The 25,079-nt window shown below is 48.9% G+C and overlaps 2 protein-coding genes across 7 annotated transcripts in view; both read left to right on the forward strand.

Moving 5' to 3' along the window:
• ORC1 (origin recognition complex subunit 1) overlaps positions 1-5,968 on the forward strand; it is a gene marked incomplete at its 3' end in the record, with an annotated part of 29,068 nt that extends 23,100 nt beyond the window's left edge. The window contains exons 15-17 of the mRNA XM_082659058.1: positions 758-927; positions 1,470-1,557; positions 5,774-5,968. Of these exons, the coding sequence (XP_082515184.1) occupies positions 758-927; positions 1,470-1,557; positions 5,774-5,968 (453 nt within the window). The remainder of the gene's footprint in view (positions 1-757; positions 928-1,469; positions 1,558-5,773) is intronic.
• Positions 5,969-9,080: 3,112 nt separating this feature from the next.
• CC2D1B (coiled-coil and C2 domain containing 1B) lies at positions 9,081-23,551 on the forward strand. 6 transcript variants are annotated; one of them, XM_082671659.1, is made up of 25 exons: positions 9,081-9,202; positions 9,452-9,519; positions 10,719-10,841; positions 11,889-12,124; positions 13,242-13,342; positions 13,718-13,870; positions 14,308-14,433; positions 14,635-14,794; positions 14,990-15,159; positions 15,341-15,416; positions 15,520-15,630; positions 15,713-15,843; positions 16,054-16,126; positions 16,327-16,463; positions 16,876-16,993; positions 17,077-17,249; positions 17,658-17,783; positions 18,791-18,849; positions 18,937-19,053; positions 19,440-19,513; positions 19,661-19,719; positions 19,947-19,998; positions 20,477-20,576; positions 20,743-20,833; positions 22,045-23,551. In XM_082671659.1, exons 4-25 carry the CDS (start codon positions 11,992-11,994, stop codon positions 22,171-22,173), a joined length of 2,469 nt encoding a protein of 822 aa, XP_082527785.1. In that variant the 5' UTR covers positions 9,081-9,202; positions 9,452-9,519; positions 10,719-10,841; positions 11,889-11,991; the 3' UTR covers positions 22,174-23,551. The 6 variants fall into 6 exon arrangements, with proteins under 6 accessions (XP_082527785.1, XP_082527781.1, XP_082527780.1 ...); XM_082671655.1 differs by having other exon boundaries at positions 11,980-12,124; XM_082671654.1 differs by having other exon boundaries at positions 10,755-10,841; positions 11,980-12,124.
• The last annotated feature ends 1,528 nt before the right edge of the window (positions 23,552-25,079 follow it).

Raw genomic sequence — 25,079 nt, forward strand, 5'->3', positions numbered from 1 at the left:
CCACAGATTGCTCTGGGTCCTCCAGCTTCATGGCTTCCTTCCCTCTTGATTCTGGTTCATTTAGCCATTGACCAGGTAGTTTCCAAAATTCATTACATGCTGTGAGGGAGGCTCAGGCTGTGGCTTTTTTTTTTTTCCCGGTACGCGGGCCTCTCACTGTTGTGGCCTCTCCCATTGTGGAGCACAGGCTCCGGACGCGCAGGCTCAGCGGCCATGGCTCACGGGCCCAGCCGCTCCGCAGCATGTGGGATCTTCCCGGACCGGGGCACAAACCCGTGTGTCCTGCATCGGCAGGCGGACTCTCAACCACTGCGCCACCAGGGAAGCCCCAGACCGTGGCTTTATCTCCAAAATAGGCTCCACCTCAGCCTCTTGGCTTTTTCTCTTCATGCAAGGAACAAGACCCTTGTGTCTCCAGATGGTTCAGTAATGATCTTGGGCCAAAGGTCTCTTCTTTTAGATTTCTTCATTTTTCTAATATTAAATAAAGTTGAGAATTTCTGTCTCTTCCATTCTGGAATTATCTGTAAGGCCAAGACAGAGGTGTGGTGTGGACTTGGGGGAAAAGTCCCGGACGGTATAATAATTTATATCTGAGCTCCCACCAGTTTCCCAGCCAGGGCCAAGTACTTAATTTCATGCTTAAGTCCATTCCCAGCCCTGCCCTTCCTTTTTATCTGAACACAGAATCAGTTGGTTTTTCTTCTGGGTTGAGACAGCAAGGGGTTCTCGAGGAATAAAATGTTCCCTCTTGTAGGTAGCAGCCCTCTCTGGAGATGCACGACGCTGCCTGGACATTTGTAGGCGTGCCACAGAGATTTGTGAGTTCTCCTGCCAGAAGCCCGACTCCCCTGGCCTGGTCACTACAGCCCACTTGCTGGAAGCAGTAGAGGAGATGTTTTCATCGTCATACATCACTGCCATCAAGTAAGACGCTTCTGCTTCCTGACCCTGAACCTCCCTTGGAAGACCACTGGAGAGGGCCATGGAAGCATGCTTCCCTTTCAAAGCTTTTACTCATACAACCTGCATTTACTGACAGTGCTGTCCCTTTTCTTAAGAGGCATAGTCTAGTCAAAGAGACAGAAATGTAATCCTAGTATAATAGGAGAATAATTACCATGTATTGAGTTACACTATAGGTGTTTATGAAGTAAAGTGCTGTGGAAACAAGAAGGAAGTAGCTACTTCTCTCACATTGAATGATATACTCAACCATGAAATGGGGGTGCTGGTACATGTCCAATATAGTTGCTGTGTTCCCTTACTTCCAAAGTGTTATTTTTCATATCATTTTGAGACTTTGAGGGGAAGGGAAATCCTTGCCAAATCATATAGGAATATAGGAGGAAATAGTCCCAAGTTTTTTTCTCTCTCTTCTCTAAAGACACAGAGAAGTTTTATTTGGCTTTCCTTGGGTTGGTGGTACAGCCACTTAGGAGAATTCACATCTCCTCATTTTCTTTAAGGAATTCCTCCGTTCTGGAACAGAGCTTCCTGAGAGCCATCCTTGCAGAGTTCCGTCGATCAGGACTGGAGGAAGCAACATTTCAACAGGTGATTGATCTACTTTTTAAAAAATCCTGTTTTGGTCTGGTGCCTTTAAAATATAATATGTGGGAATTTTAACCACTGTGTAATAGTCTGTCTCTATTTTGTGCCAACCTGATTATGCTAAAGAATATCAAACCAGCACCTATTTTTATGTGATATTTAATTGAGTTGCATGAGGAGAGACCATTAGCAAATGGTTTCTGCATATTAGATTGAGGCTTTACTATGTGCCAGATACTTTTCTGGGAGTGGGAGATTCAAAGATGAGCAAGACAAAAGTTGCTGCCCTGATACAGCTTATGGTGTAGTATGGGGCAAAGCTTTCAGAACAAGCCTTGTTTAAAAACAAATCACAACCATCACCCTGATACCAAATCCAGACAAAGATGTCACAAAGAAAGAAAACTACAGACCAATATCACTGATGAACATAGATGTAAAAATCCTCAACAAAATACTAGCAAACAGAATACAACAGCACATTAAAAGTATCATGTACCCTGATCAAGTGGGGCTTATCCCAGGAATGCAAGGATTCTTCAATATATGCAAATCAATCAATGTAATAAACCATATTAACAAATTGAAGGAGAAAAACCATATGATCATCTCAATAGATGCAGAAAAAGCTTTTGACAAAATTCAACACCTGTTTATGATAGAAACCCTCTAGAAAGTAGGCAAGAGGAAACTTAACCTGAACTTAATAAAGGCTATATATGACAAACCCACAGCCAACATTGTTCTTAATGGTGAAAAACTGAAACCATTTCCACTAAGATCAGGAAAAAGACAAGGTTGCCCACTCTCACCACTGTTATTCAACATAGTTTTGGAAGTTTTAGCCACAGCAATCCAAGACGAAAAAGAAATAAAAGGAATCTAAATCAGAAAAGAAGTAAAGCTGTCACTGTTTGCAGATGACATCATACTATACATAGAGAATCCTAAAGATGCTACCAGAAAACTGCTAGAGCTAATCAATGAATTTGGTAAAGTAGCAGGATACAAAATTAATGCACAGAAATATCTTGCATTCCTATACACTAATGATGAAAAATCTGAAAGAGAAATTAAGGAAACACTCCCATTTACCATTGCAACAAAAAGAATAAAATACCTAGGAATAAACCTACCTTAGGAGACAAAAGACCTGTATGCAGAAAACTATAAGACACTGATGAAAGAAATTAAAGATGATACAAACAGAAGGAGAGATATACCATGTTCTTGGATTGGAAGAATCAACATTGTGAAAATGACTGTACTACCCAAAGCAATCTACAGATTCAGTGCAATCCCTATCAAACTACCACTGGCATTTTTCACAGAACTAGGACAAAAAATTTCACAATCTGTATGGAAACACAAAAGACCCCGAATAGCCTAAGCAATCTTGAAAAATAAAAACGGAGCTGGAGGAATCAGGCTCCCAGACTTCAGACTATACTACAAAGCTACAGTAATCAAGACAGTACGGTACTGGCATAAAAACAGAAATATAGATCAGTGGAAAGGATAGAAAGCCCAGAGATAAACCCACGCACCTATGGTCACCTTATTTTTGATAAAGGAGGCAAGAATATACGACGGAGAAAAGACAGCCTCTTTAATAAGTGGTGCTGGCAAAACTGGACAGCTACGTGTAAAAGAATGAAATTAGAATACTCCCTAACACCATATACAAAAATAAACTCAAAATGGATTAGAGACCTAAATATAAGGCCAGACACTATAAAACTCTTAGAGGAAAACATAGGCAGAACACTCTGACATAAATCACAGCAAGATCCTTTTTGACCCACCTCCTAGAGAAATGGAAATAAAAACAAAAATAAACAAATAGGACCTAATGAAACTTAAAAGCTTTTGCACAGCAAAGGAAACCATATACAAGACGAAAAGACAACCCTCAGAATGGGAGAAAATATTTGCATGTGAAGCACCTGACAAAGGATTAATCTCCGAAATTTACAAGCAGCTCATGCAGCTCAATGTCACAAAAACGAACAACCCAATCCAAAAATGGGCAGAAGACCTAAATAGACATTTCTCCAAAGAAGATATACAGATTGCCAACAAACACATGAAAGAACGCTCAACATCACTAATCATTAGAGAAATGCAAATCAAAACTACAATGAGGTATCACCTCACACCAGTCAGAATGGCCATCATCAAAAAATCTATAAACAATAAATGCTGGAGAGGGTGTGGAGAAAAGGGAGCCCTCTTGCACTCTTGGTGGGAATGTAAATTGATACAGCCACTATGGAGAACAGTATGGGGGTTCCTTAAAAAGCTAAAAATAAGAGGCTTCCCTGGTGGCGCAGTGGTTGAGAGTCTGCCTGCTGATGCAGGGGACGCGGGTTCGTGCCCTGGTCTGGGAAGATCCCACGTGCCACGGAGCGGCTAGGCCCATGAGCCATGGCCACTGAGCCTGTGTGTCCAGAGCCTGTGCTCTGCAACGGGAGAGGCCACAACAATGAGAGGCCCGCGTACCGCAAAAAAAAAAAAAAAAAAAAAAAGCTAAAAATAGAATTACCATACGACCCAGCAATCCCACTACTGGGCATATACCCTGAGAAAACCATAATTCAAAAACAGTCATGTACCACAATGTTCATTGCAGCTGCATTTACAATATCCAGGACATGGAAGCAACCTAAGTGTCCATCAACAGACGAATGGACAAAGAAGATGTGGCACATATATACAATGCAATATTACTCAGCCATATAAAGAAATGAAATTGAGTTATTTGTAGTGAGGTGGATGGACCTAGAGTCTGTCATACAGAGTGAAGTAAGTCAGAAAGACAAAAATAAATACCGTATGCTAACACATATACATGGAATCTAAAAAAAAACAAATGGACAGGAATAAATACGCAGAAGTAGAGAATGGACCTGAGGACACGGGGAGGGGAAGGGTAAGCTGGGACGAAGTGAGAGAGTAGCATTGACATATATACACTACCAAATGTAAAACAGATAGCTAGTGGGAAGCAGCTGCATAGCACAGGGAGAGCAGCTTGGTGCTTTGTGACCACCTAGAGGGGTGGGATAGGGAGGGTGGGAGGGAGACGCAAGAAGGAGGAGATATGGGGATATATGTATATGTATAGCTGATTCACTTTGTTATAAAGCAGAAACTAACACACCATTGTAAAGCAGTTATACTCCAATAAAGATGTTAAAAAAAAATCACAAAGATAAATCCAAACACTCTGAGAATAAGTTCAACTATATCAAGTAAAAGGAATCATTAGGGCTTGGGCCTTAGTGGTTTATTAAAGGTGTTTAAGTATATACCTGGGAGTTTGTATATCTGTGTATGAGTATGTTTTAGACAAATAGAGATGTCAGGAAAACATTTTCCTTCCAGCTGTTTATTTCCTTTAAGCTTTTCTTCTTTAAATTCTTTTTTTTTTTTTTTTGTGGTACGCGGGCCTCTCACTGTTGTGGCCTCTCCCGTTGAGGAGCACAGGCTCCGGACGCGCAGGCTCAGCGGCCATGGCTCATGGGCCTAGCTGCTCCGCGGCATGTGGGATCTTTCCGGACCGGGGCACGAACCCGTGTCCCCTGCATCGGCAGGCGGACTCTCAACCACTGCACCACCAGGGAAGCCCCTAAATTCTTTTTTTAAACATTTAGTCGCTAGTCATGTTTTGCCCGTTTTTGTTTTTGTAAAGCCTGAGACCGCTCTTCTGCAGAGAGTGACCTGTATTCTCTCTAGGCCTTTGAGCTTTTCCAAGGGACATGCCTTGGCACCTGCTCACTGTTTCTGCCAAGGAAAATGCCCTTACAGCAAAATTTGACTTGAATTATGACAGTCTCAGTAGGAACACTCAGCCCCTGGAGATGAGGACTGTTTGTATAACTGTGACAGTTACTAAGCATATTATATCTATTAACTCATGAGGGATATTGTAGTATATTTGATAAAACTGAAGCTCAAAAAGTGAAATAACTGGCTCGGGTTTCTTATTTAGGTAATTGGCAGAACCAGGGTTCAGACCTGCTGTTGTCTGATTCCGAGGCCAGTACTACATTCTGCCCCTGTGTTTGTGCCCCACTGGGGCACCCTTGATGCCTTCTGGGGTACTGAGTATCCTGGAAAAGAAGTGTCTCATTGTCCCAAAAGAAGAAATAATGATTGGATACAGACCCAGGACTACCTTCTGGCAGCTGACCTCAGGTTTGTTTTTTGTTTCTAGGTATACACTCAACACGTGGCACTGTGCAGGATGGAGGGTCTCCCGTACCCCACCATGTCAGAGACCATGGCGGTGTGCTCTCATCTAGGCTCCTGCCGCCTCCTCCTTGTGGAGCCCAGCAGGAATGACCTGCTCCTTCGTGTGCGGCTCAACGTCAGCCAGGATGACGTTTTATATGCACTGAAAGAAGAGTGAAGGGCTTCACAAGGAAGAACTGTGATCTGCTGTTTTTAAAGAGCCCTGTTTCCATTTCCTAAGCACGTGGAATCATTGTAGCAAAGTATTACTGAACAGCAATGGCTGTCATGTATTTTGCAATTTTCCATTAAATCATTTGCTTTTTCTGGAGTGTTTGTCAAGTTTTATAGTCATTACAAACATCAAATTATAAAATGAAACCAACCTTCCTACACTAGGCCCTCTCTCTGGGTTTTATTTCTGTTAGTAGCCCTGACATTTATTTAATGGTAACATACCATGTATATAAATACAAGCACACAATTACGGTATCTATATAAAATAGTTCCAGGAGAGTAAGTAAGAAATTACTTATATTGGTTGCCTCTGGGAAAGAACTGGATGGCTACCTTCAGGGTTAGAGGAAGACATTCAGTGTATGTCATTATGTATCTCTTAACTTTTGAACAATGTGAGTGTAATATACTTAGCACATAAAAAGGAACTGCTGGAAATAATATCAGTAATAAATAATCCCTAGTAACAAATAGCTAGAAAATGGAATTTTTAAAAAGATACCATTTATCATAAAAACAAATCTTTAAATAAAAAATACTTAGATGGCACAGAATATATAAGGTACCTAGGAATAAATCTAATAAATGTAATTAATCTCTAAATAGAAATCAATTCCAATTAAAATCTTGGTAGGGTTTTTTGGTATAACTTTGCAAGTTAATTCTGATAAACCAACAATAGAACAAACTGACATCTAAAAACCTCATGTCAGCTACTGAGAAAATATATCATCCATGTCATAGTCCTGCCAGAAAGGTTTGACCTCAATCTACTGATGAGAAAAATTATCAGGTACATCAAAATTGAGGGAAAAATATTCACAAAGCAATGATTCCTCTTCAAAAATATTCATATCACAAAAGAAGAAAAAAATGGAGAAACTATTCTAAACTAAAGGAGACTAGAGAAATGAGAGCTAAATAGCTAAGTAGACTGTAAGAACCTCGATTGGGTCATGGATTTAAGAGATAAAAACTGTTATAAGCATTATTATGGACTATATTCATATTAGGTAATAGGATTATGTAAATGTTAAATTTTGTGGGTGTGATAAATTATTGTGGTTGTGTAGGAGAATGTCCTTGTTCTTAAGAGAATCATAAGACATTTATGAGTGAAATATAACATCTGCAACAAATTAAATAGCTCAAAAAATACATAGATACATATATTTATAACTGCTCGTAATGGACTAAGGATCAGTATCAGAATATTTTAAAGCATTATACAATAAGAAAAAGGAAAATGGGTAAATAAGGCATCCACAGAATAAGAAATATAACCAACAAAATGGAAACATAGTAAAAGAGGCCTGCAAGTCAAAACACTTTCACATCTATTAAAAAAAAATCTTTCCATGGTGATATGGAACAATTGGAAACCAAATGCCCCATTGATGTAAGTGTAAACTAGAACAACTGCATTGGAGATAATTTGGAAATATTTAGTCTATAAAATCCTATGAGCCCCCAGTTTCACTCCTAGGAATATACCCTAGAGAAACACATGTAAACACCAGGAATTATATACAAGAATATTCATAGCACTGTAATGGCAAGCCATTGGAAAAGTGAATTATTTTCATACTGTGAGATACAGAAATGAAAAATAATAAGTATCAATGGATGAAGCTAAAAACAAGGTCGAGTAAAAAAAGGAGTTGAAGAATATTTGCAGTGATAACAATGATATAATGTCAAAGCTTGCAAAAAAAAATACTATGGTTTGCTTAAGGATGTACACATACATAGTAGAAATGCTCAGGAATAATAAACACCAAATTCAGGAGATTGAATATCTCTTTGGGAAAGGGTTGTAACATGAGAGGTGGCGAGGGGGCTTCAAGAGTATTGTACTGGTTTGTCTTAAACTTGCGGTAAGTGCCCATGTATTTGTTAATTCACACAATAAATAGTAACTATTTATTTAGTGCCTACTGTGTACCATGCACTGCTCTAGACACTGAAGTTAAAGAACAAACAAAAGCTCCTGCCTTTATGGAGTTTGCATTCTAGCAAATGTGAAATATTGTACATTTTTGTATGTCTTAAATGTTTCATTATAAAACATTTTAAAGTTTAATGAGAAGAAATATGGGAGTGAAACTTCCATTTTATTTCTTTTCAACATTTTTTTGTTTTTTTGTTTTTTTTGGCTGCTCTACCTTATGGCTTGCAGCCTCTTAGTTCCCAGACCAAGAACTGCAGTCGGGGCCTCAGCAGTGAGAGCACAGAGTCCTAACCTCTGGACCACCAGGGAGTTCCCTGAACATTCCATTTTAAAATAGTAAAGACAGTCTCTTCTTCAGGAAATCACCAAAAAGCAATAAGGAGCTGGAAAAGCTCTTTGTCCAAGGAAACTGGAAGATAAAAGTTTAGGAAATAGGCAGGAGGAAGTGATTTGCAAGGTTTTAGATGGAAGATTCCTTCCCCCTACCCTCCAATTGCATTGCATTGCCCTACCGGATAGCGGAGTAAGAACTTGGTGTTAAAAGACAGTAAGAACTGTCTGAAGTAACTTTATAAAGAGGTGCAATGAACACTGCCTTTCTCATATCTTAAGTATTCAACCCGCCTTCTGATTGGAAAAGGTACATTTAAGTGCTGAATAAGAATAAGATGGTGAGCCCCATTTCTCTTTCTTAGAGACTCAGTTACACAGGGCACTGCGGAAGATGGTGAGCAGAGAAACCGCTCCTCTAGGGCGGAGGCTGCACCATCCTCACCTCCACGCCGAGGGGCGGGACGAGGACTTGAGGCTAGATAAGTGAGCTTACGCCCAAACAGCCTCAGAGTGGGAGTGAGGGAGAAGCTTGGCGGGTAAATTGTATTAATAAATGGGCAAGGACAGGGTTCAAACCTGCTGCGTTTGCACAAGCAGCCGGACAACCCTGAACTGTACAACAACCCTCCGTGAAAACTTTGCGTTACCTGCCCGAAGGCGCCTGCGCGCTGAGAACCTCACCCTTGGAGTCACCTGTTGGAGCGCCACGCCCGCTTTGCCCTGCGCATGCGTAATACGCGCCGCACCCGTCGTGGAGTCACGTGTTAGAGCTCGAGGCGCCTCCCGCCGGGGCGCTTCCTGTTGCGGCTTCCTCGGCGGCCCAGGGGCCGCGGGAGGCCTGGGCGGTCCCCGGCGGGAGAAGGCCCGGGTCGGTTTCGGATCCGCCTCGAGGTATGCCGCGATCCCGCCCACTGGCGAGGGAAGAGGAGGGGACGGCGGGGGAGATGGAGGCGGCTGGGCAGGGCGGCGCGTCCTGCAGCTCGGGAGTGGGGTCCCCGGCTTCCCCTCCCCTGCGCACTCCCTGCCCTTCTCTCGCCTGATCCCGGGCCTGGTACAGCACCGCTGCCCCCAGCCCGGTGCCCCCGGAGCCGCAGACTTGGCGCGTCTCACTGACCCGCTGACTCCGTGTCACCCGCTGAGTTGACCGCCAGCTGTTCACCCAAGTCACTGAAATCTGACGCCTGGAGTCATCCTGAGCGCCCCCTCCCGTGAGTGCACTTCTAGTTAACCTCCGAGCCCTGTTGATTTTACCCCCTAACTGGAGTCGGTCCACTTCTCTCCATCCCCAATGCCGCCCCCACGCTGTCTCAGCTTCTCCCCTTTCGCCGAGACCGTTGCAAGATGCTCGGTGCCGAGACGGCTTCCAGCCTGGGTTCGCCCTCCTACTTCCTTCCTTTCTGCAGCCAGAGGGATGTTTCTGAATCGCCGACCTGATCGCATCACGTCCATTGCCTTCAGAATCATGCCCAAACTCCTTTAGGCTTAAAGGTTTTTCTCTTTTGCCCCTTGCTCACATTTTCAGCTTCGCTTGTACCATTTCTTGCCTCACACTTTATGCCCCACTAATCCCAGTATAGTTTTCCTGTGCAGGTCAAGCTGTTGTCACCTCAGAACCATTATCAGGTTGTTCCCTATGTTTGGAATCCTATTCCCCTTCCTTCCCCCCAAAACCTTCATAACTCAGCACAGGCACCACCGTCTCCAAGAAGCCTTTTCTCTCTGCTGGGTAAGGGGCCGCCCCTGGGCACCCATGGCCCCTGGCGCAGCCCTGTGTGGGTTTTGTCCAGTGATAAGGGACGCTCCACCATGTAAATGTTCTTTGAGGACTGACACCATGTCAGATTCATTCTTGCGCTCCCAATGCCCAGGACACTCTGATGCACAGTAGGTCCTATGAATGGTTGTGAGGTCTCTGAGTGAATCAGAATGCTGAGTCAGATTTCTCTAGAGCAGAACTGTCCAATAGAACTTTCTGCAGTGATGAAAATGTTCATTATTTGTGCTGGCTGATGGTAGCCACTAGCTGAGGAACAGGATTTTTAACTTGATTAAATTTAAACATACACAGCCACATATGGCTACTGTGTTTAACAGCACAGTTTTAGAGCCTTTCTGAATCCTACCCAGCCTTATACCCACCCTGTACCTAGAGTTACTTCCCTGAACCTGCCTTCTTAAGCCACTCACCACTCAACCACTTGGGTTTAATCCAAATTTGTCAGTCAGTTCGGTAACTTTTTATTGTGTCCACACTCCCCCCCTTAAGCCTATTAACAGGTGGCCACGTCCCTTTCATCTTCCATGGTGCTTGCTTCAGTGCTATACTTCCAGGGCTGGTGTTAAGCATTGCCTTCTTTCTCTGAGTTGGGAGTTTACTAACCACACCCATTGGGGGCGGGGCTTCTAGGCTGCTCCAGTCTGAGCCTCTTCGCCTCCCCATTAGACGAGTGTCCAGGCTGCCAAGATGCCAGGGCCAAGACCTCGGAAGGGCCTTCAGGCCAGTGACCAGGGTGTGGCAGCTGCCAAGCAGGTACGGATATACAGCCTCCTTTACCTTCACCTTCACCTCTGGGTCAGTCTGAGCGTGAGGGTCTCTGACAACTCGGGCAAACTGGGTCATGTGTGTGGTTTCCCTGTTCGTCTAGAGACTTTGAGCCATGCCCCCTGGAGTTGGCAGAACCCTTAGAGACCCTCTGACCCGCCCCTGCCACACACATGTGGGAGATGAGGCCTGAACTCTCGTGTGTTTCATCCCAGGCTTCCTCCTGCCGTGGCCACCTCCGTGTGAATGCTCTGGAGGGTTCAGGAACCGCCAGAGTTCAGGGTGTTCTGATGGAGTCTCAGTGCGCTCATGGATTCCTCATTTAGGGCCACAGCTTTGCTTGCCCACAACTTGGGCTGTCGGGGACTGATGGGGTCTCTAATTTTCTCCCTTTATTTCTTCTGGGTGCAAGTTCTGAGACTTCTTAGCCCATTTTTATTGTCTTAAAAGAGGCAGATAAGGGAGGTGGTAGGATAAGGGGCATAGACTCAAGACACAAGACCTTATTTTAAATTCTAGCTCTGCCACTTACAAGGCTGTCTCAGTTTCATCTGAAAATGGAGATAAAAATAGGACCTACCTTAGAGTAGTCAAAGTCATAGAGACAAAGAGTAGAATAGTGGTTATGGGGTGGGGGGGGCAATGGGGAGTTGTTTAATGGGTACAGAGTTTACAGAGTTTCAGTTTTGCAAGATAAGTGTTCTGTGGACGGATGGTGGTGATTGCTGCATAACAATGTGGATGTACTTAACGCCGCTGAACTCTACACTTAAAAACTGTTAAGATGGTGGTTTTCACACTACATGTGTTTTACCACAATTTAAAAGAAAATAGGACGTATCTCAGGATTATGAGAAGTAACTGAGATGGTCACAGAGAGTGCTGCTACGTACCCTGCCCGGCAGGTAGTGCTGTTAGTGTTGCTAGTAATCATAATGGTAGTGTGGTCTTACTGGGTTCTTTGTAGAGTCACCAGGGAGATAAGCATCCCAGGGGGTAATGTTGCAGGCCTCAGTTTCCCTTTCTGCACATTAGGCCCCACAGACAGCAAAGAAGCCACTGAGCTCCTGGAGGCTGGCTCTGGGGCTGGGCTCCACCCTCTGCCTCGTTGTGTGTCTCCTCTCAGCTTGGGCTGTTTATGGAGTTCAGCCCTGAGGACATGCTGCTGGGGATGGAGGAGACTGAAGATGATGGGGACCTGGAGGCTGAGCTGCTGGCCCTCACTGGGGAAGCAGGGACCACAGGCAAGAAGCCAGCTTCCAAGGGGCAGGGTGAGTTTGGAGCACTTGATGCTGGGGCCAGGTGGGCTCTGCAGGGGGTGGGGAGCTGGCCAGATCATCCGGTCCTTCTGATATCCATGTCCCTTCTGCAGCATTCCCACCAAGAGGCCATCTTGCCCTGCTCACTTGGCTGTGTGATGGGGAGCTCACTCCTTTCTGGACTGTGCCCTCTCCCTTGTGGACAGTCAGCAGTCTGAGTTGCAGGCTGACTCAGGTCCCTATCCTTAGCCCTAGCCAGGGCCTGGTATAGACTAGGGGCTCAGCACAGGCTGAACTGGGCACATAATGAGTGCACAGAAATTGTGTCAAATGAATGAATAAGTGGTATCTCCCTCCCCAGCTTGGAAGAGGACAGAGACCTGAAGCCTGGGAGGGTCAGAGGGTCTAAACCAGGAACCCTTAGAGAGAACCATCTCCCATCCCGTGTGCTCCTGAGCTGAGGACAAGGAGAGGACCCAAGAAGGGGCTCACTGGTTGGGGAGAACGATGGCCATCACTTCTCTCTCAGTCCAAACCTGCTTTGGGTTTGATGAGCCTGGGTTTGAATCTTGGTTCTGCCATTTACCAGGATTGCAATGTTAGGAAAATTAATAAAGTTCTCAGTTTACTCATACATAAAATGTGGATAGTATTACCTGTCTTTTTTTATTTTTTTGGCTACACTGCACAGCTTGTGGGATCTTAGTTCCCCAACCAGGGATTGAACCCAGGCCCTCGGCAGTGAAAGCGCAGAGTCCTAACCTCTGGACCGCCAGGAGTTCCCAGTATTACCTATCTTGCAGAATTACTGTGAAGCTCAAATGAATGTTAAAAATCTTTATATATATGGGAAAGGTGTGGTTAGGGGGAATGGATGGATATGTCTGTGAATAACTTCCACAGCAAAAGTGCCAAGAAGGGAGCAGCTTGTTGCCTGTTGGAGGGCCTGGACAGGTTTCCCTGCTGAGGGTCTTCTGCACTGGGTCATAAAGGAAGAGCAGAGGTGGGACTTTGGCTGTCGAGGGGAAGGAGGATTTCTACCTGGGTGTGCCTGCCAGCTCAGTGGATTGAAGTCCCTCCTTTACTCCTTGGGAATCTTCTCTGAGTTGCTGTGACCCTCTTCCCCCAGCCCCACTGCCTATGGCCCACATCGAGAAGTTGGCGGCAGACTGCCTGCGGGATGTGGAGGAGGAGGAGGAGGAAGGGCTGGAGGACGATGCAGACTTGCTGGTGCGTCTGCCGGGCTGGTGTTGGAGGGCTCTGTGGTCAAGCCTGCGGAGGAGGCCTGGGGTGCTTCCCTCTGTGTGCGCTGATGTTGACTGAGTGCCTTGCCCTTCTTGGGCCCTTTTCCTGACTGTGTGGTGTGAGATCTGTCCCCTTTGATGTGTGGTCTGAGCTCTGTACTTGGGGATTTTCAGATTTGGAGGCTTCACTGATTTCAAGCCTATCCCTGGTCAGATTAAAGGAGTGTTTTGGTAAAGGGGACTTTCAGGCACAGTGAGTGATACTGGGAAATACTGCTGGGGGAGAGTGTCCTTGATTCTCGGGTCCTGTCGTGGGTATGGTCATGAGGCTCCCCAGCTCCTGGGACTTGTGTCTCCCCAGACTGAGCTGCAGGAGGTCCTGGGTGCAGATGAGGAGGCTGGGCCCTTGGATGGCGAGGAGACAGCCAGCCCAGGTGGCTCTGAGAAGGAACAGGAGAACATTGAACCTCCAGTGCAGACAGCTCTCCTAACAGCTTCAGTCCCAGAGGCTCAGGTGGGTTCTGGAGGGTCCATCGTGCCTTTGTGCATGTCCTTTGTGCCTGCATGTCCATGTATAACACACACGGAGCACGGCTTGCCTGGGAATACTGTGAACTCTTTCCAGGGCCCTCCTTCAGCAGCTGCCCCAAGCAGAGGCTGAGCCCAAGAAACTCCTTGGTGGTTGCCGGCCTCAAAGGCCTCTCTGTTCTCCCAGACCGCCCCCTGCAGCCATTTCCTGGCCTCCACAGATTGTCTGGGCCTCTGTGTTTGCCTCTGACATGGCCTCTGGCCTCTCCAGTGAGTCTTTGCCTCCCACCTTGAGGCTTTTAGGTTCTTCCTTCTCCTTGAATCCAAGAGCTTCGTTTTCCGGGGCAGCTTCCTTGCAGGGAGGGAGCAGCAAGGGCCTGGCTGGCCCTGGAGTGGTGGGGCCCTGAACTCAAGTATCTACAGGCTGGAGGGCCTCAGGGGCTGCAGGCTCTGCTGGAGGATCGGATCCACAACTACCAGGAGGCGGTGGCCAGTGCCAAGGAGACAGGTGAAGCGGCCAAAGCCAGGCGCTGTGAGCGCGGCCTAAAGGTGGGTTGGGCTCGGCTGGGGAGCAGGGCTAGTCGTGGGGCTGAGGGCGGTGAGGGCAGAGGGTGAGGCACAGGAGGAGCTTGGGCCAGCGGAGGGGAAGCCTCCCCGCCAGCCTCGCAGAGGGGAAGGATCCTGGGCCTGTCTTTGAGCAGGGTCCAGGCTGTGATGGCTGGCTAGGTTTCTGGTTCTTCTCTCCCTCAGACTCTGGAGTCCCAGCTGGCTGCTGTGAGGAAAGGCAGGAAGATCAGTGAGGATGAGATCCCACCTCCAGTGGCCTTGGGCAAGAGGCCCCTGGCCCCTCAGGAAACAACCAGCAGGAGCCCTGAAGCAGAAGCCCCAGCTCCCCCCTCCGTGGAGCCAGGTATCTGGAGAGAGTCAGATCCCATCCTGGTTCCCAAGGTCAGAGCCCAAGGCCTGCCTCCCCATCCTGCCATTGTTCCCTTGCTGTCAGTCACACCTTCCCTAAGAGGTCCTCAGGCCAACCAGACCTGGAGGCACTGGTGACCTTCTTCTTTGACCTTCATGTCCTCTCTGTGGACTTTTTGTTTCTCCATAGACAACCCCTCCCAGCCTGAGACAAGCCCTAGTATTTCTGGGCCCCCTGATTCAGACCCAGACCCACGGGCCTTGCTGGTGGCCCGACAGAGAGAGTACAAAGTGGCTGCCCTGAACGCCAAGCGGGCTGGAGACCTAGATCGTGCCCGAGAGCTCATGAGGATTGGGAAGGTATGGCATCTGGTTCAGAGGTCCTGTGTCCAATCCCTCATTTCACAGATGGGGCGGTGACCTGCTCAAGGTCACACAGCTCGACTGGGCTTCAGTGAGACTGGCCTGAGGGGGAGTTTTTCATCCCAGATCCTTGGGGTTCCCTGGCTTATGCCCACACCTGCTTTTCTTCCTGCTGCAGAGATTTGGGGCCGTCCTGGAGGCCCTGGAGAAGGGGCAGCCTGTGGACCTGAGTGCCATGCCCCCAGCACCTGAGGGTCAGTGTGGGAATGGGCGGGGGGAGCCTGCTCAGGCTGGGGCTGGGGCTGGCCAGGCACCCCACCCACACCTACATCTACACCTCTGCTCTGGGTCCCCCAGACCTGAAGCCCCTCCCACAGGCTTCCAAGGCCTCCACAGCACCCGCAGAGGTACACCCAGCAGTAGAGCGAGTGCAGCCAGTGATGGCCCCTGACATCCCGGCCGCCCCAGGTAGGACCGGATGATGAGACTATGGAGTGGGGGCCTGGGGGGAGGCAGGCAGAGCTGAGGCCGTCTCCTTTCTCCTTTCAAGTGGCCCCTACTGAGCCACAGACAGTGCTAGACGCCCTGCAGCAGAGGCTGAACAAGTACCGTGAGGCAGGCACCCAGGCTCGGGGCAGTGGGGATGAGCGCAAGGCCCGGATGCACGAGCGCATTGCCAAGGTGGGCCTGCAGCCTCCCTCCTTGGCTGGCTGCTGTCTGTCTGCTCCCTGGTCTTTGAGTCTTCGTCTGTCTGTCTCTCTCTGGAGCTCTTGCTGCCTCGGGGGCGCTTTTTCCTCCTGGGGCTGCTGTCTTTGTCCTCTTCCTGTCTTTCCCTGAGTGGAGCCTGCAGACTGCTGCCCACCATCAACCCCTCCCTTCCTTCCCTTGCAGCAATATCAAGATGCCATTCGAGCCCACCGAGCAGGACGGAAAGTTGACTTTGCTGAGTTGCCTGTTCCTCCAGGTGAGTGGGGCTTGGCCTGGGGGCTTATGAGGTCCCTGAGCAGGATGGGGGGAAGGGGAAATGATTTCTCACAGATCTGCCTCCGCTCTGGGGGAGGCACCCATCCCAGCCGTGCCCAGGAGGACCCACACAGGACCGGCAGCAATCGGGTGCCTCCCCAGGGCTACCCGCACTCTCTCCCCGTTGTCTCTCTTCTACAGGATTCCCCCCTATACCTGGCTGGGAGTGCACTGTGCGTACTGAGGAGGACGTGGTGGCAGCTACTTTAGCAGCTGCCCAGAAACTGGCCTCCTCGGAGGATGCAGCCCCCGCAGAGGAAGACGAGGACGAGGACAAGGTTTGGCTGAGTGCCCGAGGCTCCAGGGGTTGGTGGGGGAAACAGCAGATGAGGGGTGAACCCAAACACTGGTGTCCAGCGAGGTAGATATTCTTTCTTCTACTTTACAGAGAAAAAACTTGGGCAAGGGCACCCAGCTAGGAATTAGCAGAGCTGGATTCAGACCAAGGTGTTTCTGACTCCAGAGCCCAGGTTTGATCCCCATTACCTTGCTGTCTCATGTTGGGAGGTTAGCTCAGAGAGCTTTTGAGGCGGCTTCTAGCTCTGAGACTCTCTAGGGCCCACGAGGGAAAGCCATTCCTTTCAGGTCACACAGTAAGTAGTACAGTGTTAGGAAGAGAGCCCGAGTCTGGAAACTGCCATGGCCGGGGTGGGGAACAGCCTCCTGTGACAGCCTCCTGGGCACCTGCAGGATGAGCCCCCAGCCCAGGCCCCAGGGGCCAAGAAGCCAGCACAGCCTCTGGTCCCTTCATCCCGGCCCCTGCCTGAGCCCAAAGCCTCGAGTTCTAAGGAGTCACTGAGTCCGGCTGGTGAGTTGGGGAGAAGAGGGATGGAGGAGTGAAGGCTCTAGTGAGAGGCAGGCATGGCTCTGACCAGCGTCCCCTCCCTCCAGTGCGAGAACAGGTGGCCCTCCTGCAGGCACGGAAACTGCAGTACCAGCGGGCAGCCCTGCAGGCCAAGCGTGGCCAGGACCTGGAGCAGGCCAAAGCCCATCTGCGGGTGGCCAAATCCCTTGAGGCTCAGATCATCCAGGTGCGGGCTGGCCGACCTGTGGACCTCTCCAAGGTGAGTGTCGCCTGGTTAATGAGCAGCAGGACTTCTCAGGCAGAGAGGTGGGTGGCCGGCTGGACATGCAGACTGAACAAGGTGGCTGCTTGGAGGAGGTGGGACCTGAGTAGGATGTGGTGACAGCTGAGAAAGCCTTGTGCTTATGCATCTCTCTGTGCCAGGACCCCAAGAGAGGCCAGGGGAGGCCAGGGGGGCTGCCTGTGGTGAGAGCTGACCAGGACGGGCAAGGCCAGAGGAAAGCAGAGCATTGTAGCAGCCTGGGATAGGATGGCAGGCAATGAGTTCCCATCACTGGAGGTTACTAGAGGCTGGAGAAACATTTCGTTTGGATTCCTGTGTCTGTTAGGCTCAGTAGAGGAATAATCTAACTCTTGAGGCCCCTGAGGGGCCTTGTGACCTGGGCAGGTGCCTTCACCCTTAACGGATGAGGAGGGCGACTTCATCCTGATCCACCATGAGGACCTGCGACTCTCTCAGAAGGCTGAGGAGGTGTATGCCCAGCTACAAAAAATGCTTCTGGAGCAACATGAGGTCAGTAAACTGCTGTCTGTCCTCCCCTTTCAGTGCCCACAGCCTCCCCTTGGTGAAAGGCAAGATAGGATTCAAATTCTAGCTCTTCTACTTACTTGGCTGTGTGATCTTGGGTAAGGCACTTCCCTTCTCTGAACCACATTTTCCTCATCTATAAAATGGATGATTAATGCCCCTCTTGCCAGGGTGGTTATGAAGTTCAAACAGAGTGCAGGGGGAATTACTTTGAAGATGGGAGGAAGAAGTGTTTGGGGAGACAGATATGCGTGCGTGTGTGTGTGTGTGTGTGTGTGTGTGTGTGTGTGTATGTATGTAAGATATACATAGATGTATAACTGGGTGTATGTGTATCTATCTGAACGGCTGCCTGCAAGTCTGCTTTCTAAAGTGATGTTTCTATTAGGTTTTTTTTTTAATGTATTAATTAGTTTATTTTTGGCTGCCTTGGGTCTTTTTTGCTGCGCGTGGGATTTCTCTAGTTGCGGCAAGCTGGGGCTACTCTTCATTGCCGTGTGCGGGCTTCTTATTGCCGTGGCTTCTCTTGTTGTGGAGCACAGGCTCTAGGAGCACAGGCTTCAGTAGTTGTGGCTCGCGGGCTCAATAGTTGTGGCTCGTGGGCTCTAGAGCTCAGGCTCAGTAGTTGTGGCGCACAGGCTTAGTTGCTCCGCGGCATGTGGGATCTGCCCAGACCAGGGCTCGAACTCGTGTCCCCTGAATTGGCAGGCGGATTCTTAACCACTGCGCCACCAGGGAAGTCCCTTTCTGTTAGGTTTTAATGAAGAATAGGAGTTTGCTAAGGGAATTTAGGGGAATGGCTATCCTCAGGAGAGGAAACAGCAAAAACTCAGAGAAGTGCAATGGGACTTGGGAGCAGTGAACTTGAGGTACGTGTTGGAGGAGAGGGGTGAGGCTACAGAAGGTTGGACCTTTCAGAAGTCAGGCCTCGAAGGCCAACCTAGACGGGTCCTGCTCTGGACTCTGGATTCACTCTGAGCCCCCATTTTCAGAAGTGTGTGCTGTTCTCCAAGCAGTTTATGCACCAGGGCAATGTGGCTGAGACTACCCGGTAAGTGCAGGGCTGGGGCTGGAGCTTGTGGGGTGGGGAGCAGAAAATGAGCCCTGCCATGCTGATGTGCACACCTGTCCCTGTCAGGTTTGAGAATCTTGCTCAAGACCGCAAGAAGCAGCTTGAGATCCTGCAGCTGGCCCAGGCCCAGGGCCTTGACCCTCCCAGCCACCACTTTGAGCTGAAGACATTCCAAACTGTGAGGTGCCAAAGCCTAAGGGAGACCGTGGCTCCAGGCAGGGACTGGGCAAGAAGCTGGGAGCCAGGGGTGGAGACTTAGGCCCCTTGAGTGAAGCTTCCCAGGCTTGACCCTGAAGTAGGCCCTGGGGCTGGGGAGCAGTAGGACATGGTGCCTGTCTGTGAGGAGGGACTCAGAGCTGTGTCGTGGCTGGGGAAAGAGCCCTGGACTAGGGGTCACAGACCGAGGTCTGCACGCCAGCTCTGCTGCTTCTACTCAGACAAGCTTTGCTTCCCTGGGCCCACTCTCCTCTTGTCCACCACCCTGCTGGGTAGGCAGCCACTGGAAGAGGGGACCTTTTCCTACTGCTCTCCTTCACTTTGGGCTCTTTCTCCTTGCTTCGTGGCTCTAGGATCTTCGCAGAACTGAACAGCACAGAAATGCATCTGATTGTTGTCCGGGGAATGAACCTCCCAGCCCCTCCAGGTAGCCCTAGGGCCACCCCTACTCTAAGAGGCACTTGTCTAGACTCTCCACTCCTGGCTGCTTAAGGAGGCACTGGCTCTCCCTCTGCATCAAGTGCTGGACTCCTGGCTACTCCCTCTGACCCTGACTCCTGCTTCTCCTTCATAGGGGTGACCCCTGATGACTTGGATGCTTTTGTGCGGTTTGAGTTCCACTATCCTAATTTGGTGAGATTCAGGTAGCAATAGGATCCTGTGAACCCCATCTTCCCTTCCAGGGCCCTGTGCTCTATTTCTCCCCATCCCTGGAGTCTGGCTATAGGGAGGGGTTTGAAGACCCTTGGGCCCATTCCCTCTGTGGGTCCCTTCCCTCAGCATTGATGTAGCCCAGAGTTCCTGGCCCTGTAGCTCTGTTTTTTCAAGCTGTCCTGACTCCTCTCTTCTCACTGCTTTAGGACCAGGCTCAAAAAAACAAAACAGCTGTGGTGAAAAACACAAACTCTCCAGGTGAGGACCCACGTGAGGGCTGCTTTCTCCTCCCTCTCACCCTCTGATATATCTGTGCAGCACTTGTGTTTCCAGAGTGCTTTCAGATCTATTATCTTACTTGGTCTTCTCAGCTTAGGAGATAAAGGCAGGTATTACTACTACTTCTCTAAGGTAATTGGGGAAACTGAAGCTCAGAGAGGTAGAGGGACTTGCCTAGGGCCTCACAGCAAGGAGATGGTGGAAACAGGACTTGAATCCAGGAATCCTGACTCCAGATTCCAAGCCTTTCCCATTTTGGTTTGATCTGTGTCTAACAAGAACTGTCCAAGTGGACTTCACGGCCAGGACCTCGATGCTCTCTCTACCTCCCTCTGGTGGCAGTGACTCCGAATTGCAGGCAGAAAGATTGAGAGGAGAGGCCAGCCCTGAGCCAGTTTCTACTTCGTCAGGAAATCCCTGAGAGCCAAGTTCCTCTGTGTTCTCCCCACTCTTGCAGAATTTAATCAGCTCTTCAAACTAAACATCAACCGAAACCACCGGGGCTTCAGGAGGGTGATTCAAAGCAAAGGAATCAAGTTTGAAATCTTCCACAAAGGGTGAGGGCTCTGGTCAGTCACACTGCCAAGGTGGGCTGGGGGGAAGGATTGGTTTCTGTTGCTGCTGCTGCCCCTGCTACTATTCAGTTTTCTTGTGCTGGGTTTAGCCAGCTCATTTCTGCCTTCCCTGCCCAGTCCAATCCTCTGCTGACTCTTGGCTTTCCAGATCCTTCTTCAGAAGTGACAAGCTGGTCGGCACAGCCCACCTGAAACTGGAGCGTCTGGAGAATGAGTGTGAGATCAGAGAGATTGTGGAGGTAGGGTGGGCAAATCGGAGGACTTGGCAAGAAAAGAGCCAACGTTCACTGAACATCAGTCCCTGTTGTGGGTTTTCTGTGCCCATTAATTTAAAAATAGCCATAAGTGTGCTATAGAGTATGTGCTATGCCCATTTCACAAATGAAGAGATTCAGAGGGTCTGAGAAAATTTCACAGCGTCACCCAGAGAGGAAGTAGCTACAGTCCTTCCAAGACGCTCTGCACTCCTCAGGCTCCCAGGGACGGTGGACTAGGGGGCTTTTGAGGGGCCTGAGCACAGCTGTCAACTTGGCACACACAGGTTCCTAGGTGTCTGGGGGCAGGTTATGGTTGAGGCAGTTGTCTGGCAACGTGGTGAAGTAGAACAAGCTCTGGACATGAAGTTGATAATGTGTTTCCTGAGGAGGGACCCACCAGCACACAGCTAGTCCGTGTTCAGGAATCAGCCCCAGACAGCTCCTTAAGCTTCCCTGAACTCACTGAATTTCACAGGGACTCCCAGAACTTGCCCCTGATGATGAGGCAACTAAGGTTCCCAGAGGAGAAGGGTGTTCCACAAGCTCGGACAGAGCCTCTCTGGCACAACTAGGCCCAGACCCTGGCTGATGCCTTCGTAGGCTGGGGCTTTTCCCACTACATTGCCTCTGCCTGTTAGGGGGAGTTCTTAAGTGGGGCCTGTATCAGCCCCAGTGAGGTTGGTTAGACTTCACAATTCTGTAGCACTGCTTTGAACTCCAGCCGCCCCGTCTCCTGCATAGGAGGGAAGTAGCGTGGCGGCTGGAAAGACAAGCACGTCCTGACCTTGCTGCACAGTGGCTGTGTGACGGTATCATTCACTTCTCTGGGCCATCTGTGAACTGAAGTTTTGGGCTCAGTGATTTTTCAGGCTGCACCTTGAAGCCAGAGCATTTCTTCCAGGAGTTGCCAAGGGGACTGTGGGGAAAATTGAGTAAGCAGAGCTCTAGGTTTCTCACTTCCACTTCAGAGCATTGGTGCTTATTTGGATTTACATATGACTTTTTTAATAAGACTTACCTAAAACCACCACCATCAAACAGCAGGAGGGTGGTGTTGTCCTGAGATGGAGACTCTGGTGTTGAGATGCAGGATGCTTTTAGCTCCTCTCTCTCCTCACCTGTGAGCACAGGGAGCTCCCTGCTCCCCACCCCTTCCCCCTCAGTTACCATCTCCCTCTCCGTGGTCCTCACAGGTCCTGGACGGAAGGAAGCCCACTGGGGGCAAGCTGGAGGTGAAGGTGAGGCTGCGGGAGCCTCTGAGTGGCCAGGATGTGCAGATGGTCACCGAGAACTGGCTGGTCCTGGAGCCCAGGGGCCTGTGAGGTGGGCAGCTCTCTGGGCCCTTAGAACCTCTGTCTCCTGCTCACTGCCTGGGCCCTCCAGGGACCCTTCCAGTACTCAACTCATATCTAAGGAGAAAGCCTAGGAATTTCTCATCTGTGAGGAAGACCAAGAGGCAAAACTGTTGGTTGGGTAGTGCTCAGGCTCAGTGTCTCGTGATCTTCAGCAGAACTGGGGAAGGAAGTTAACTTTCCCAGGTCTGTCTTCAGGAAACCCTTTCTAAAATCTACTTGTACATTCACTGCAGTTTAGACTTCCTGAGCTTTGTGCCCTTGTGCAACAGAGGGTCAATGTAGGGAGTGGAGTCAGGCCAGCAATTCCTCTCCAGCTTCCCCCCACCCCCGGCTTTGCTGGCGATAGCGGTCATTGTACATAAAGGAGATGCTGCTGCACAAGCACCAAAGGCCTGTTAAGTACTTGCATATTGACCAGGCCCTAGTCTTTCCTGTTGCTGGCCCCTCCCCAGGCCTCCACCCAAACAGGCTGGATTCCAAGATTCCCCCTACCCCTCCGTCTGGGGGAGGGCAAGGACAGCCTCACTGCTCTGCCATGGAGCCTTGTCACCCCTTAACCCCTGGGTAGCAACTGCTTGCAGCTTGCCCCAGCCCCCAGTTGCACCATTTCTAGATGTGCCTTTAAAAGATAGAACTGTAAGGGATGGGAAAACTCGAGTGTGATCTGGACACCCCGCCACACCCCCTGCTTAGGGTGGGGGCAGGGTTCTGTGACTCCAGGTGGCCAGTGGCAGCCTATCCCACACAACTCAGTTTACCCCCTCAGTTTGCCCTGCCTGTGCCTGTGCCTTGGTTCCTGACAGCTGCTGCACTAGCCTCCCTGCTTCTCAGAGCTCTCAGTGGAAGTTTGTTCAGGACTGTGTGGTGGGAAGTAAGGGTAGGGCTGTGTTGGGTTTGGTCCATGTACCTAAGACTGAAAGAATGTTAACTAGGAAAGAAAAACTATATATATATGTGTATATATATTATGTAGCTGATTTTATTTAAGAAACTAGGTCTAATTAATTAACTCATTGTAGGGGATTTACACTCTCCTCACAAAGTAACCATGAAAGTCCTAAACAAAAGCCCTGCTGCTCCCTGTCACTTTTTAAAGCCAGAGTGGCTGGCAGTAACATTTGTTGTTAATTGACAGAAACTGCTGCTATGGCTTCCTCTAGAGACAGGGCAGGGGAAGCCTTGCCTCTTCAGCTCATCACCTAGGGAAATCCCTTCGTTTCTTCCCAAGAAATTCTCCTTTGGCTCTGTTTTTCTGAATGGATGGAAATAATGGAGGGATTTATAGTTGCAACAGATTTAATGTTCAAAACTGCAATATTCTACATCTCTTAGAAATAAACTTTAATACCGCATCTTTGTTCCCCCTTTTTTTGAAGCATTAAGTTCAACAAAGCATTCCTGAAGATGATTTTCTAAGGCTTTATGTAAAGCAGATACATTCAACTTACTGATCACTATAGCATTGCAAATGCACACCTCGGGGATTGAGCTTTTGTGTGTGTGTCTTTTTCTGGGATGGAGCCGGACCATGCTTCCCTGCCCTTAAGAGCAGAGCTTACAGTGGGTAACAGAGCAGGGACAACAAATAACTTTTCTGAGAGCTTGCTGGCCAGTCTTACCTATCAGAGTGAACTACCAAAAATTCCACCGATGTGAGCCTTAACCCTTAAATGCAGTCATATCTATATGTCGTACAAGCAGCCATCTAGAATGAAAAGGAGGGTTGTTAGCCCTCCTAAGGTGGCCTAGAGCAAAGAGGGGTGGCAAAGAGGGTTCCTGACTCAACCTAGTCTTCCCCGCAGGGTTTGCACCCAACTCACCAGTGCTAAGAGGGCTTGAAGCTTCTGCCAGCCCTAGGAATTTCTAAACTCTCCTCTGCTAGAAATTTGATAGGAAGTTTTCTGTGGCTCAGAGATTTCCCATCATAACCTGTTCAATTTCATTCTGCTTAACTGCCCTTTGCTTTTTGGAAAACAGAACTTCCAGGCTGAGAGAGGCAAGACAAAGCCGCCCACTGGACTTAGAGACTAAGGTTCTTAAAAGGCCTTTGTTTTAGCCACGGCATGCAGGGGTCACTGGCATGGGAGGAGCCTGCCCAGCTTCATCTTCTCCTAAGATTTATCCAAATGCAGCAACTCAGCATCGCAGATTAGTGACTTATGAGCAGTTGAGAACCAGCCACAACCCAAATCATTTTTAAATTTTAAAATTTCTTTTCAATTTAGTGCAAGGCACATTTTCTTTTGAATTAGTGAACTGAATAAAATATGGAAGAAATTTATCTCAGGAAGTCTTGCTCACAATTAAAGGGCAGACTAGTTTATTATTTTCCTTTCTTATAGCACTATTCTGAAACCTGCATTGTTGCTTCCCAATTTTTGAGCGCTTGTTTTCCAAATATGTGTGGGCAGCTCTTAAAAGATCTTGCCCCTTAAGTAAAGGCTACAGGGCTTCCCTGGTGGCGCAGTGGTTGAGAGTCCGCCTGCCGATGCAGGGGACATGGGTTCGTGCCCCGGTCCTGGAAGATCCCACATGCTGCAGAGCGGCTGGGCCCGTGAGCCATGGCCGCCGAGCCTGCGCGTCCGGAGCCTGTGCTCTGCAACGGGAGAGGCCACAACGGTGAGAGGCCCACGTACCGCAAAAAAAAAAAAAAAAAAAAGTAAAGGCAACTGCTTTTAAGATGAAACTGTGGAGCTGAGACTGGTAGAAGGTAGAGGCAGGTAGCTTGCACCTGGTCCAGTTCCATCACAGATAGATTCTTCGCTTCTCTGGGCCTCAGCTTCCCAAACTCTAAAATGGGCGTTATCATTCCTATTCTGCTCCTTATCCCTTCTGGCTACATTACAATCCTCCAAATCCCATTACTGTCATTA

This window comes from Grampus griseus (assembly GCF_964374135.1).
Source record: "Grampus griseus genome assembly, chromosome: 1".
NCBI lineage: Eukaryota > Metazoa > Chordata > Mammalia > Artiodactyla > Delphinidae > Grampus > Grampus griseus.

What these genes read in the sequence shown, in the direction of transcription:
- CC2D1B (XM_082671655.1), top strand. Translation starts at nt 10,776, where the DNA reads ATGCCAGGGCCAAGACCTCGGAAGGGCCTTCAGGCCAGTGACCAGGGT. An exon ending in TCCCCCCTCCGTGGAGCCAG is followed by an intron (nt 14,795 to 14,989) that starts GTATCTGGAGAG and finishes GTTTCTCCATAG; the next exon opens with ACAACCCCTCCCAGCCTGAG. An exon ending in GACCTGTGGACCTCTCCAAG is followed by an intron (nt 17,250 to 17,657) that starts GTGAGTGTCGCC and finishes TGACCTGGGCAG; the next exon opens with GTGCCTTCACCCTTAACGGA.